The sequence below is a fragment of the Rhinopithecus roxellana genome, chromosome 11 (assembly GCF_007565055.1).
Source record: "Rhinopithecus roxellana isolate Shanxi Qingling chromosome 11, ASM756505v1, whole genome shotgun sequence".
Taxonomy (NCBI): domain Eukaryota; kingdom Metazoa; phylum Chordata; class Mammalia; order Primates; family Cercopithecidae; genus Rhinopithecus; species Rhinopithecus roxellana.
In genome coordinates this window covers 131,486,590-131,501,932 of record NC_044559.1, presented here as the reverse complement: position 1 = coordinate 131,501,932, position 15,343 = coordinate 131,486,590, and the positions used below count along the sequence as shown (strand labels likewise).

At 38.6% G+C, this 15,343-nt stretch overlaps 1 protein-coding gene across 3 annotated transcripts in view; it reads left to right on the top strand.

Moving 5' to 3' along the window:
• The window catches only part of ADK (adenosine kinase), a 577,585-nt gene that overhangs the window by 38,244 nt on the left and 523,998 nt on the right, over window positions 1-15,343 (top strand). For 2 of the 3 annotated variants that reach the window (XM_030940869.1, XM_030940870.1), the window contains exon 2: window positions 9,421-9,495. The exons of the other annotated variant lie outside the window; for it this stretch is intronic. In XM_030940869.1, the coding sequence (XP_030796729.1) occupies window positions 9,421-9,495 (75 nt within the window). The remainder of the gene's footprint in view (window positions 1-9,420; window positions 9,496-15,343) is intronic. 3 annotated transcript variants of the gene reach the window in all.

The window sequence follows — 15,343 nt, the reverse complement described above, 5'->3', positions numbered from 1 at the left end:
TATATGGGTTATTTTCACTTTTGGGCTATTATGAATAATGGTGCTATAAACATTCATGTACAAGTTTTTGTGTTGTTCTGTGTTTCTATTTCCCCTAAGGGTAGAATTGCTGGGGCATGTGGTAATTTTATGTTTACTTTTTGAGGAACTGCCAAACTATTTTCCAAAGTGGCTGAATCACTTTATAATTTGCAACAGCAATGTATGAAGATGCCAGTTTCTCCACATTCTTGTCAATACTTGTTACTGTTCCGGTCTTTGCTGAGAGGCTCTGTGTGCTTGTTGGAGCGCATTTTCATCACTCAACTAGGCTTCCGGTTCATCCATAGCCTTGACTTCCTGTTTTTGCTGAGCTTCATGCTCAGTAAGTGGTGATTGCTTAGGGCCTTCTCAGGTCTTTCTTGAGCATGCCCATAGACCCGGGCACACTCTTGTGGCCTTCCAGAGTCGTAGGAATTTCAGAACTTTTCAAGACTCCCTATGGACATCTCATTCTCCTTTTCCCTTTGTGTTTTTTGGTTAGCTTGTTTGTCCCAGCTGCTTCAGGTTGCTGAAATGTTAAGCAATTGTAGCTGATTGTTTTTGACAAATAAATACCTTGGGGGAAAAGGCTGTTAGCAATGGGCAAGCTCTGAATCAGGTTAAATATTGGGAAGTCTTGGGAGTGGGGTTTTTCAGGGAATTGCTAGTCAGCTCAAATAATAACTTGCTCTGAAAATGGGACTTTGAAGGAGCTCTAGCCCTGTTCTGTCACCTCCACTGGCTGCTAGGCTCCAGGATTCCATGGTTTGTGGATTGCTGCTTTTCAGGGCTAGCCTGGAGCTGGGAGGAGGGGCATGGGAATAGGGCATGTTAAAATGCCACAAAGCTTGCTATTCTTTCTGAGATTCAGCCATCTTTTTTGAATAAATGCTCCTTGGATTGTTGCAGACTTTTTGGTTAGTATTCAGAGTTCTGAAAAAGTCTATTTTTGACTTTTTTTTTTGAGATGTAGTCTTGCATTGTTGCCCAGGCTGAAGTGCAATGGTGTAATTTTGGCTCACTGCAACCTCTGCCTCCCAGGTTCAAACGATTTCCCTGCTTCAGCCTCCAGAGTAGCTGGAATTACAGGCGCCTGCCACCACGCCCAGCTAATTTTTGTATTTTTAGTAGTGATGGGGTTTCACCATGTTGGCCAGGCTGGTCTTGAACTCCTGACCTTGTGATCTGCCCGCCTCGGCCTCCCAAAGTGCTGGGATTATAGGTGTGAGCCACCATGCCCGGCCCAAGTTTTGACATTTTTTTTTTTCCAGTGTTCTTGTTGCTTTTATGGAAGAGAGGATTTTTGGAGGTCCTTACTCTGCCATTCCCAATGATGTCACCCTAATTTGTTTTTTAAGCATTAAAAAAATTATTTTAAAATATAAAGACAGGGTCTCACTATGTAAAATACAAAGACAGTATCTTGCCCAGACTGGTCTCGAACTCCTAGGCTCAAGTGATTCTCCTGCCTCGGCCTCCCAAAGTGCTGAGATTACAGGTGTAAGCCACCACACCTGGCCTAAACATTTTTAATATATCTGTTTTATATCCTTTTCCTCCCTTTTCTTTTGAAATACAACTCACAGAAATCGCAAAAATTGTAGAGAAAGTTCCTGTGCCCTGTTCACTCAACTTCCCCCAATGATGTATCTTTCATTAACTGTAGTGTGTTACCAAAACCAGGAAGCTGATTTCGGTGTTATACAATAGTTGGAAGTTGACTATAGACTTTATTAGAATTTCACCAGTTTGTATATATTGTTTTTAACTGAGGAGGTGGTGGTGTATAGTTCTATAACATTTTATCATGTCCGGATTCATGTAGCTATTACCACATTCAGGGTATTAAACTGTTCTGTTACCACAAAGAAATTTCTTCATATCATTTCTTTATGGTTATGCTTTTCTCTGAACCCTAACCCCAGGCAACTACTGATCTGTTTTCCATCACTGTAATTTTGTAACTTCGAGAGTGTTATGTAAATGGAATCATATAGTATGTAACCCGTAGATACAGCTTTTTTCTCACTTAGCACAATGCCTTTGAGATCCGTTTAAGCCGTTGTGTGTGTCATAGTTCATTCCTTTTTATTGCTTCTCTTTTATGGGTGTACCATAGTTTGTTTACCTATTTACCTGTTAAAGGGCATTTATTACGTTTCCAGATTTTTGCCATTTTTTTTTTCTTTTTCTGTTTTTGTGATGGAGTCTTGCTCTGTTGCCCAGGCTGGAGTGCAGTGGCGCGATCTTGGCTCACCACAACCTCCGCCTCCTGGGTTCAAGTGATTCTCCTGCCTCAGCCTCCCAAGTAGCTGGGATTATAGGTGCACACTACCATGCCTGGGTAATTTTTCTATTTTTAGTAGAGGCAGAGTTTCACTAGGTCAGGCTAGTCTCGAACTCCTGACCTCATGATCTGCCCTCCTCGGCCTCCCAAAGTGCTAGGATTACAGGTGTGAGCCACTGTGCCCGGCCATTTTTTTTTTTTTTTTTTTTAAAGAGATATGGTCTTGCTCTCTCTGTCACTCAGGCCAGAGTGTGTTGGCATGATTATTGAACACTACAGTCCTCTTGGGCTTAAATAATTCTCCCATCTCAGCCTCCTGAGGAGCTAGGACTAGAGACATGCACAACTGCACCCAGCTAATTATTTTTATTTTTTGTAGAGATGAGGTCTTACTATGTTGCCCAGGCTGGTCTTGAACTTCTGGTCTCAAGTGATCCTTCCACCTCAGCCTCCCAAAGTGCTGGGATTACAGGTGTGAGCCACCATGGGTGGCCTAGTGTTTTCCCTTTACAAACAAATCTGTTAGAAACATTTGTGTACAGATTTCTCTATGCACTTAAGTTTTTCTTCCTCTAGGATAAATAATGTGTAGTGTGATTCTTTAATTTTTGGTGTGTCTACCTGTTTTACTAATTACTGAAAGAAGGGTGCTGAACTAAGATTATGTATTTGCCTATTTCTTTTGTTTCTAAGTATGTTAAAAAGTATTTTGAAGCCATTTTATTTGGTGTGTACATACTTTGTATTGTTATCTTTAGTATTATTATGTTTTCTTGATGAGTTGACCTATTTTCATGAAATCCCTTTGTATCTGGTGATACTCCGTATTTTAAAGCTTACCTTGTCCGATATTAATATAGCCACTGTAATTTATGATTAGTGTTTTCATGGTGTGTCTTTTTGCTAACTTTTTATTTTCAAAACTTCTATGTCTTTATAAAGGTGTATCTTGGGTTGCATACCTGTGATCCTAGAACCTAGGGAGGCTGAGGCAGAAGTATAGCTTAAGCCCAAGAGTTTGAGACGAGCCTGGGCAACAGAGGGAGACCCAGTCTGTACTGAAAACAAAAAAATTAACTGGGCATGGTGGCTATAGTCGCAACTTCTTGAGAGGCTGAGGTGGGGGAGCTTGGGAGGTTGAGCCTGCAGTGAGCTGTGATTGTACCACTGCCCTCCAGCCTGGGCAACAGAACAGGAGCCTGTCTCAAAAAGAGAAAGAAACTAAAGATCAGAACCTATAATCACAGAATCACTCAAAACCCATGGAATTATCATATGCTAGCCATTGGGTATACAAATGTAAATAAGATTTCAAAAAAATCTTTACCCTTTGTTGTGTAGGTGATTAAGATCAGTTGATTAAGATAAAGTTCAAAGCAACCCCTAAAATCAACTAAAAAGTTCATCAAAGGACTTTTAGAACTGAGCAGGAGGGAATGAATAAATCTTTGGGAGGGAGGGATGCAGTGCCTTGATACACAGTACCAGGAGCCATTTTCTACATTGTTAACAGCACTCTTGAGTGATGTTGGGGGCAGCTTGTATATCTTATGTGGAAGCCCTCGGGTAGGAGTCGATCAGGAAAAATTTCCCAAGACCGGTAGCATATAGGGAATTTTAAAAAGATGAATGGGAGTTTTCCAGGCAAAGGAAGTAGGAGAAGGACTTTACAGGCAGTCTTATTCAAATAATAGTAAGGCATTATGATTAAAATAGGTTGTATATATTAGAATGGTGAGAGGTAAGGCTAAAGAATTACTGAATTGTGATCTTAATGTGTACATTTCTTCCCATTTTAACAACTCTGAAATTGGCATACATCTTACAGCTGATTGTGTTTTGCATCACCATCGGAAATTGGGATTATTTTATGAATAAATGGCATCTTAGATATGATGAAATATGGTAAGTTTGAGCTAGATTCAATGTCTTTTATGTTATGCTTTTGGATTTTATCCTATTAATAATCAGAAGCTAGGTAGATTTTAAGTGGAAAAATATTATGGTTAGAATTGTTTAAAATAATATGATTTTGGTGATAATGTGCAGGATTTATTGTGGCTAAAAAATTGCTGACAATGTAGAAATTCAGGCAATGTCTGTAGAGGGCCTGGTGCTAGTGGGTATATTGTGGGAGATCCAGGTACAAGAAGTGTTTGATAAAACCAAGATGATGTCCTTACTAATAAGACGGGGCTAGTTGATGTAGAGAGAAGAGTCACATATAAAGCTGAGGTTTCTGGATTGAAAGAGAAGATGACTGGTGTAAACAGTTAAAGGCAGTCATTGTTAGTGTTTATTTTGGCACCATAACTAAACTAAACGTTTCTGTTAGTGAAAGCGCTAATCAACATTCAAACATTAATATATCAATAGCCAAGAAAAAATTTTCTCAGGAACTCTTACTCTAATATATATGTCAGTATAAAATTTGTTGACTGTCCAACAAAATAATAATTATAGTGTAGGTTTGTGTTCGCTGCAAGCCTAAATTATGAGACATTTATAAAATTACTGACTCCTCCCCAGAAAAAAAAAAAAAAGATTGTTCAGTATCTGTCATCCTAGCATCCATTCCAAAAAAAAGATACTGCTAACATTTGGAACAAAAAGTAATCCCAGTATGGGTTAGTCATAGTTTTTGGCTATAGACTAAACGTCATCTTGTTCACATTCTAGTAGAACAAGATAAAAATAAATGCTTATTCATATAGTATGTTCATCATTTAAGAAGCGCATAGTATTTACTGGCCTGGACACTAGTTTGTATGTATTTGTATGTAAGAAACTAGCCATTATAATCTCAGTTATGTGCAGTGAAGGAGAGAGAAACGTGATATGAGCAAAGTTTTATTGGCTTTTGAAAATAATTATATTTTTTTTACTTAACTTACTAGTTGAAGTTATCTTTTATGTGCTACTTTATTTAGTTAATTTATTTTTAAGACAGGGTCTTACTCTGTCACCCAAGGCTGGAGTGCAGTGGTGTAATCATAGCTTACTACAACCTCGACCTTCCAGGCTTAAGCGATCCTCTCATCTCAGCCTCCGTGGTAGCTGGGGTTATGGGTGTGCACCACCATGCCTGGCTCGATTTTTTATATTTTTCTTTTTCTTTCTTTTTTTTTTTGAGGTAGTAGCACACTCATGGCTCACTGTAGCCTCAACCTCCTGGGCTCAAGGATTCTTCCACCTCAGCCTCCCTAGTAGCTGGGGCTATAGGCACATGCCATCATGCCCGGCTAATTTTTGTAGTTTTGTAGAGATGGAGTCTTGCCATGTTGCCCAGGCTGGTCTCGAACTCCTGTGCACAGACAATGCGCCCGCCTCAGCCTCCCAAAGTGCTGAGATTACATGTGTGAGCCACTGTGCACAGCCAATTTTTTGTAAAGGTGGGGTTTTGGCATGTTGTCCTGGCTGGCCTTGAACTCCTGGACTCAAACCATCTACTTGCCTCCTCCCCATAACACAAGTTTGCCTACGTATCAGACCTGCACTTGTACCCCTGTACTTAAAAAACCAAAGCAAAACAAAAAACAGAAAAGTTCAGATGGAGTATAGGTTTCAGGTAAAGCTTAATTAGATGGTCCAACAACTTCATTAATGACCTGGTTTCTTTTAGTTTTCGCGCTCTGCTTTCTGTGGTGTCAAATTTATCCCAAGGCAGCCACCTTGAGGTCATTAGGTTTTTAAGGCTTCTAGCACCTTCTTCATTTATATCTATTAGGGAAAAATATGTTCTGTATCCGAGCATCATAGAAAAAAATCTTGAGTTCATTCTGATTTTCCTGGCTTAGGTTACATGCCAGTCTCTGAACTGATCACTAAGGCTAGAGAAATATATTGGACTGATTGACTTAGGTTTTGGTTTGCCTGAGGGATCAATTCCACCAAAATTCCTCTCTTGAGTGAGGAAATTTGGGGTAAAAGAAGGGGGATAGCAAGGAAAAGATGACACACAATTCCAGTTTATTATAAGAATGACTTCAAATGACCTTAACTGAATTGTAATATTATTTGGGAACAAGTCAAACATTATTAACATTTAGGCCCAGAGATGGTAGATGGCTTGCTTAAGTCTTTCTACAAGCTACCTCAAGAACTGAGACTCAGACGTGAATTATTTGACTCTTGAATTGTAATTCATTCTTAGAATCAATTATTGGGCTCTCTGTAAGACTATCTTTACTGAGTTTTTAAATGGAGAATAATAAACTATTTTGGTAATGCGGTAGATGTTCAAAGGTTTGACTTCTTAAAAAGAGGTATAGCAATTATATTCCTTAAAACTGAGAGGGAACAAATTGAGGGTAGAGGGATTGATGTGGGGGTAGAAGGATGCTTTTTTGTTGTTGCTATGATGGAAATGTTCCATAGTTTTGTGGTTACATGACTCTATACATTGAACTGGATGCTTGCAAAGGGTGATAAAAAGGGCGAATAAAAATAAAAAACCAAGTAGCCCAATAACAGTACCCATCCTTTTTTTTTTTTTTTCTTAAATAACAAGTTCTAGGAGTTTTTATTGTTTGGATAAGAATATACAAATCAGGCAGAGTAGTCCCAGTGAAATCATGGTTAGGTTTTACTGTATTTGTCTATTGATCCTTCACCTTCTAAGCACTTAAAGTACTTTCTTTTTATTAAACTTGCTTTGATCACAAATGCAATTTAAGTGTGAATAAATTAGTGTATTTTCTTACCCTCCTCCACTCAGCTTTCTTTAAATAGAAAAGGGACAAATGTCTCTTTACTGCATATTCAGCCATAGTTGCTCAATCTGTGGTGTTAATAAGAGACTGTAATTTTATCCTCTAAAAATCATTACAGATTATAATTATAGGCTATGCCTCATTCTCTTAAAATCCTGGTGTGCTAGTCCATTGATATTACTGATAGTCACCAAATGGTGAGAATGGTAGCTGGTTTGGAGGCAACTGAAAGGGAGGCGGATCATCAATAAACTGGAGACCAATAGAAAAATTACACAGAGACAAATCTTATTGGATAAACTAGATGAATGTCTCCTATTGAGACTGATCCAACAGTATTCACTGGCCCATTTCTTACTGCTAGATGAGCTTCCGTTTAAGGCATCACTTATGGTGGAGTTCTTTCTTTTATTTGGATTGGAACCATACTGTGATCTCTTATGGAAAACAGACTTCCTCCAAGTCTGTTAAATGTAATTTAAAATTATATCATTTCTTGTTGATTTGTTTTTGTTTTGCTTTATTTCATGTTGTAGGCATCTGAAATGAATCCTTATATATTTAACATACAAGTATATGCATGAGAAGACATGAATATAAGAAATATAGGAAACATAAGACATGAATAAAAGTTTTAGCTAGACTTTTTAGATGAAAAGATGTGCAGTTAAATTTGTGAAAATTACAAATCATTCTATAAAAAGTTAGCATATATTTAAATTTTTTGGATACATAATAAAAGAATTGTATCAGTTCTGATATCCTTTGTGAAGACCCTACCACAGTCATTTTTTGTCAAGGGTAGATAGGGCTCTTGCTTGGACTCTTCTAGGATGTGCCATGGGCTCCCTAATAACATTTGGGGGGTACATGTGCAGGTTTGTTACACGGGTGTTTCATGTGATACCGAAGTTTGGGTTTGTAATGATCCCCATCATCTAAGTAGTGAACATAGTACCCAATAGGTAGTTTTTCAGCTCTTACTTTCCTCTCTTCTTCCCTGATTTTGGAATCTCCAGTGTCTATTGTCCTGACATCTTTGTGTCCCTGTGTACCCAGTGTTTAGCTCCCACTTATAAGTGAAAACATGTGGTATTTGGTTTTCTGTTTCTATGTTAATTCACTTAGGATAATTCAGCTGCATCCATATTGCTGCAAAGGACATGATTTCATTCTTTTTTATGGCTGCATAGTATTCCATGGTGTATATGTTTTGAATGTTCTTTATCCATTCTACCATTGATGGGCACCTAGGTTGATTCCATGTCTTTGCTATTGTGAAGAGTGCTGTAATAAACATATGTCTTTTTGGTAGAATGATTCTTCTTCTTTTTTTTTTTTTTAAGACACAGTCTCACTCCGTCACCCAGGCTGGAGTGCAGTGGCACGATCTTGGCTCACTGCAGCCTCTGCCTCCCGGGTTCAAGTGATTCTCCTGCATCAGCCTCCTGAGTAGCTAGGACTACAGGCGTGCGCCACCATGCCTGGCTAATTTTGTATTTTTAGTAGAGACAGGATTTCATCATGTTGGCCAGGATGGTCTTGGTCTCCTGACCACATGATCCACCCACCTCGGCCTCCCAAAGTGCTAGGATTACAGGCATGAGCCACTGTGTCCGGCCTAGAATGATTCATTTTTCTTTGGGTATATACCCATAATGAGATTGCTGGGTTGGATGGTAATTATATTTTAAGTTTTTTGAGAGATCTTTAAACTTCTTTTCACAGGGGCTAAGCTAATGTGCATTCCCATCAACAATTTATAAGTATTACCTTTTCTCTGCAACCTTGACAACATCTGGGCTTTTTTTTTTTTTGACTCTTCAATAATAGTTATTCTGGGCTGGGCATGGTGGCTCACACCTGTAATCCCAGCATTTTGGGAGGCTAAGACAGGTGGATCAGCTGAGGTCAGGAGTTCGAGACTAGCCTGGCCAACATGGTGAAACCCCATCTCTACTAAAAATACAAAAATTAGCCGGGCATGGTGGCAGGCACCTTTAATCCCAGCTGCTCAGGAGGCTGAGGCAGGAGAATCACTTGAACCTGGGAGGCAGAGGTTGCAGTGAGCTGAGATTATGCCATTGCACTCTGGCCTGGGCGACAAGAGCAAAACTCTGTGTCAAAAAATATATATATATAGTTATTCTGATTGGTGTGAGATGGTGTCTCATTGTAGTTTTGATTTGCATCTTTCTCTGATAATCATCTTTTTTTCTAAATGTCTTTATGCTACCTCTAAAATGTCCTACATATAATAGGCAAATCAAATGTTTAATAAACTGGTATGTTAGGTTTATTTTCAGGTTGAAATGAAGATAGTTATTTTTATTTTGTGTACTTTTTACATATCAACTTACTTTTAGAAGTATTTCTAACTTGTATTTTGTGTTTTTTTAGAGAAAATATTCTCTTTGGAATGGGAAATCCTCTGCTTGACATCTCTGCTGTAGTGGACAAAGATTTCCTTGATAAGTAAGTGTTAAACTCTTCGTATGCACTCTGTGGAACTTATATTTGAAGAAAAATGGATGAAAACTTTAGAAGTGACTTTATCACTGAACGTCTTCAATTAAAGGAAAACTCAGGAAATTTAAGTCTGGTAATAGCAAGTGTGCTATCATTAACTATTGAATAACTGAGTACAATTTTCCTTGGGAAAACTTATATACATTGCTATTTTTACTTAAAACTTTTTTGCTTATTATTTGGAAGGATAGGCCGGGCGCGGTGGCTCAAGCCTGTAATCCCAGCACTTCGGGACGCTGAGACGGGCGGATCACGAGGTCAGGAGTTCGAGATCATCCTGGCTAACACGGTGAAACCCTGTCTCTACTAAAAAATACAAAAAGCTAGCCGGGCGAGGTGGCTGGCGCCTGTAGTCCCAGCTACTCGGGAGGCTGAGGCAGGAGAATGGCGTAAACCCGGGAGGCGGAGCTTGCAGTGAGCTGAGATCCGGCCACAGCACTCCAGCCTGGGTGACAGAGCGAGACTCCATCTCAAAAAAAAAAAAAAAAAAAAAAAAAAGTTTATATAATTTACTTAATTATTTAATTCCCCAAATTTTAAACTACTGTCAGTGAACTACATCCATAATAGTATCATAATCTAGAGACATTCTACCCTGAATGTGCCCAATCTTGTTTCCTCTCAGAAGCTATAATGGGAGAAGAAAGATGATTAGAGAAGACAAGAGAATATGCAGGATATAATTCAGAGGCGGTGAAGCTCTGTTGTTTCCCCTTTATTAGTAACTTCCAGTGTTTCAACTTAGCTGAGAAATCAGTTTGTTTATTTACCTATTTGAGGCCATTTGGTACAAAAGTCCCCTCTTGCATCCTTGTTTTCACTTTCTGAGGTCTCAGTTACCCATAGGACAGTATAATAAGACATTTTGAGAGAGAGACACATACCACATCCACATAACTTTTATTACAGTGTATTTTAATAATTGTTCTAGTTTTAGTTAGTTGTTAATCTGTTATTATGCCTAATTTATAAATGGAACTTTATCATAGTATGATGTGTAGGTATGTATGCGTAGGAAAAACATAGCACATGTGTGTGTGTATGTATGTATATACATATGGTTCAGTAGTATCCACGGTTTCAGATACCCATGGGGCATCTTACAATGCATCTGCCTCAGATAATGGGGGGACTACTATCTGGAAAATTTAAGTAGTAAAAAAGATTAATGATGAGAAAGCAAGATCCCCCCTTCTCACACACCCCGATTTCTGTACCCAAGAATAATTACTTTTTAAAAAATTGAGGTAAAATTTATGTCACATAAAACTGATCCTTTTAACCATTATAAAGTATACAATTCAGTGACTGCCAGTATATTCACAAAGTTGTACAACCATCACCACTATCTAATTCAGAACATTTTCATCACCCTAAAATGAAATACCATACCCATTAAGTAGTCATTCACTATTCCCTCCGCTAGCCCAGTCTCCTGGGAACTACCAGTATACTTTGTTTTTCTATGAATTTGTCTATTCTGAGCATTTTATATAAATGAAACCATATAATAATATATGATCTTTTGTGTTTATATATATGACCTTTTGTGTTTGGGCTTATTTTGCTTATGTAATGCTTTCAGAGTTCATCCATGTTGTAGCATGTATCAGTCCTTCATTCCTTTTAATAGTGGAATATTCCGTTGTGTGGATATACCACATTTTGTTTATCCATTTATTGATTGATAGACACTTATGTTGTTTTCATTTTTTGTCTATTAGGAACAATGCTTCTTATGAACATTTATGTATAAGCTTTTGTGTTGGAATGTGTTTTCATTTCTCTTGGGTATACACACAGTAGTGGAACTGCTGGGTCACATGATAATTCTGTGTTTAACTTCTAGAGAAACCACCAAACTGTTTTCCAAAGCAGCTGCACTGTTTTGCATTCCTACCAGCAGTGTGTAAGGGTTCCGGTTTCTCTACTGCCAAAGCTTATTTTTTATTTTAAAAATTATAGCCATATGAGTGGGTGTGAAATGATGTCTCATTGTGATTTTGATTTGCGTTTTTCTAATGAAAACTTTTGATGTTAGCATCTTTTCATATGCTTATTGGACATTTGTATATCTTTGGGAAAATGTTGAAGCTCTCTGCCCGTTTTTTAATTGGGTTGTCATCTTTTTGTTAAGTTGTAAAAGTTCTTTTTATATTCTGGATATTAGACCCTTATCAGCTAGCATATGATTTGCAAACATTTTCTCCCATTCTGGGGATTAACTTTAATTTTTTGATAGTGTCCTTTGATGCACAAAAGTTTTAAATTTTGATGATGTCCAATTTATTTTTATTTTGTTTCTTATGCTTTGCTTTTGCTGTCATATGTAAGAATCTGTTGTTAAATCCAGGATCACAAAGATTTATGCCTGTGTTTTCTTTTAAGAGTTTTGTAGTTTAAGATCTTAGATTGAAGCATTTGATCAATTTTGAGTTAATTTTTGTATAAGGTATGAAATAAGGGTTCAACTTTATTCTTTTGCATGCGGAAATCCAATTGTCTCAATATCATTTATTGGAGAGACTATTCTTTTCCCCATTGAGTGATTTTGATACTGTTGACAAAATCAGGTGACCATAGATATATGGGCAAATTTCTGAACTCCATTCTATTCTATTGATACATATGTCTGTCCTTATGCCAGTATGACATTGGTGTTTTTGTCTATGTGTGTTTTGTTTTTTTTTGGAGACAGGGTCTTGCTCTGTCATGCAGGCTGGGGTGCAGTGGTGCAATCATAACTCACTGAAACCTTGAACTACTGGGTTCAAGTGATCCTTCTATTTCAGCCTCCCAAGTAACTGAGACTATATGCATGTACCACCATCCCTAGCTATTTTTAAAATTTTTTTATATAAACGGGGTCTGCTTATGTTGCCCAGGCTGGTCTCAGACTCAAGTCTGGCTTGATCCTAGGCCCAAGTTGTCTTCCCACCTTGGCCTCCCAAAGTGCTGGGATTATAGGCATTAGCCACTGTGCCTGGCCTGTACAACCCTGTGTTGATTACTGTAGCTTTGTAGTAGATTTTGAAGTCAGGAAGTGTAGTCCTCCAACTTTGTTTTTCAAGATTATTATTATTATTATTATTTTTTAATTCAAGATCCCTCATAATTCCTTATGAATTTTTGGGGATAGCTTTTTCATTTCTGTAAAAAAGACAGTTGGAATTTTGCTTGGAATTACATTGAATATATAGATAAATACACTATTAAGTCTTCCAAGTTATGAAGACAGAATGTCTTTCCATTTATTTAGGTCTTTTTTTTTTTTTTTTTTGAGACAGAATCTTGCTCTTTCACCCAGGCTGGAGTGTAGTGGCACGATCTCAGCTCACTACAACCTCCATTTCCTGGGTTGAAATGATTCTCCTGCCTCAGCCTCCTGAGTAGCTGGGATTACAGGCATGCGCCATCATGCCTGGCTAATTTTTGTATTTTTGGTAGAGACGGGGTTTCACCATGTTGGTCAGGCTTGTCTCGAACTCCTGACCTTCTGATCCACCCGCCTTGGCCTCCCAAAGTGCTGGGATTATAGGCGTAAGCCACTGCGCCCAGCCTTAGGTCTTTTTAAAATAATTTTAGCAGTGTTTAGTAGGTTTTCAGTGAGTAAGTCTTACACTTCTTTGGTTAAATTTAATTTTATTATTTTTGATGCTATTGTAAATTGGGATTGTTTTCTTTCCTTTTCTTATTGTTCATTGATAGTATATAGAAATATAAGTAATTATGGGGGACAATAATTTTTTTGAAACTCTTTTTATATCCTGGGAATTACCCCTATGTTTGAATAAACTCAAATGTCAAAGGGTAAGGCAAGAATTTATAAATGTGTAAATTTGACTTATGGTAATATAATAGGAAATGTGTTGGGGGCCTAGGATAAACTGGGAGATGTGTTTTATCCTAAGACATTAAGATACAAACTTTAAAACACACTTTCCCCGTCAGAAAATACTACTGTATACAGTTATGTTAATGATTTTAGTTCTTTTGGTTCCTTGTACTTTTAAATAATATACTGTGTTTACGTTTCTTAAAATTTCTTGTTCTGTCAAATTTCAGGCTGGGCGTGGTGGCTTACACGTAATTCCAGCACTTTTGGAGGCTGAGGCAGGTGGATCACTTGAGGTCAGAAGTTCAAGCCTTGCCAACAGGGAGAAACTCTGTGTCTACTAAAAATAGCAAAAGTTAGCCAGGTGTATTGGCATGTGCCCATAGTCCCAGCTACTCGGGTGGCTGAGGCAGGAGAATTACTTGAACCCGGGAGGCAGAGGTTGCAGTGAGCTGAAATTGCACCATTGCATTCCAGCCTGGGTGACAGAGTAAGACTCTGTCTCAAAAAAAAAAAAAAAAAATACATGTATATTTATATGTATATATACACACACACACCAAGCCAAAACAAAACAAATAAACCCAAATTTCAATGGAATCCACTGACTTCTCATTATGGAGAATGAGATTACTGGTGCCGCTATTCTTTCCTCTGCCACTTCTTCCATCTTTCTATCTCCTTACTTCTATTAACTGTGTTTTTAAGGTTGACGTTTTCATTCTGTCATCTGTCTATAATTGTTTTCCCAACTTTGAATACAAATTCATAGTGAAAGTTGAAAATGACTTACCCACATTAACATTATCACCTCGGAGCAGGTGCTGGGATTGAGGAGAGGCCAGGCACGGGAGCAGGCACTTCTGAGCCTGCAGGGGAAAGGGGGACTTCCCGGGCCCCAGAGAGCGAGGGGATACCTGGGTCCACAGCCATGGCTGGGTGGCTGCAGCTGCACTCAGGAGGGTGGGGCCCCAGCCCTGCCAACTTGGAAGTGGGTGTGGCTCCCACCTGTTCCCAACTTCCTTGGGCTCTGTGGAACATGCAGCACTGGCTGCACCTCCCCTACTGCAGCCAGTGTCTTTGCAGCAACTGCTCTAGACAGCCTGCTGCTGCCATCAATGACACTACTGGGAGCTCGAGTAACCTCTTTGTTTTACATGTTTTACTAGCAGCTGATCCTAAGTGGCTAGCTGAAGTTTTATTTTATATTTGGAAGGTTTTAATCTTTACCCTTGATTTTCAAATAAGTACCTGAAGATAGAAAACAAATATTTGGACCCTAACAATAAAAGAGTCTTCTCTATTGTTGCTCCTGGCCATTTCTTCCAAATATATTTAAAAATTTACCTTATAATATAAACCAATTGTGTTTAGCCTACATTTTGAGCCACCATTAGATAAGTACTATGTGTGTGTGTGTGTATATATATATATTTTTTTTCAATTTTTTATTTTTGAGATGGAGTCTTGCTCTATCGTCCAAGCTGCAGTGCAGTGGCGCAATCTCAGCTCACTACAACCTCTGCCTCCTGGGTTCAAGTGATCCTTGTGCCTCAACTTCCTGAGTAGCTGGGACTATAGGTGTGTGCCACCATGCCCGGCTGAGTTTTGCATTTTTAGTAGAGACAGGGTTTTACCATGTTGGGCAGGCTGCTCTCGAACTCCTGACTCTGGTGATCTGCCCACCTCGGCCTCTCAAAGTGCTGGGATTACAGGCATGAGCCACCGCACCCAACCTAGATAAGTGGTACATTGCTATGGTGTGAATGATGGTATCCTCTCCAAAATTCATGTTGAAACTTATCCCCAGTGCCGCAGTATAAGAAGTGTGACTCTTGGGGGTTGACCAAGTTATGAAGGCTCTGCTCTTATGAATGGGATTAGCACACTTGTGAAAGGACTCAAGGTCGAAGGGAGAGCTCTCCTGCCTTTACATTCCTTCTGCCATGTGAGGACACA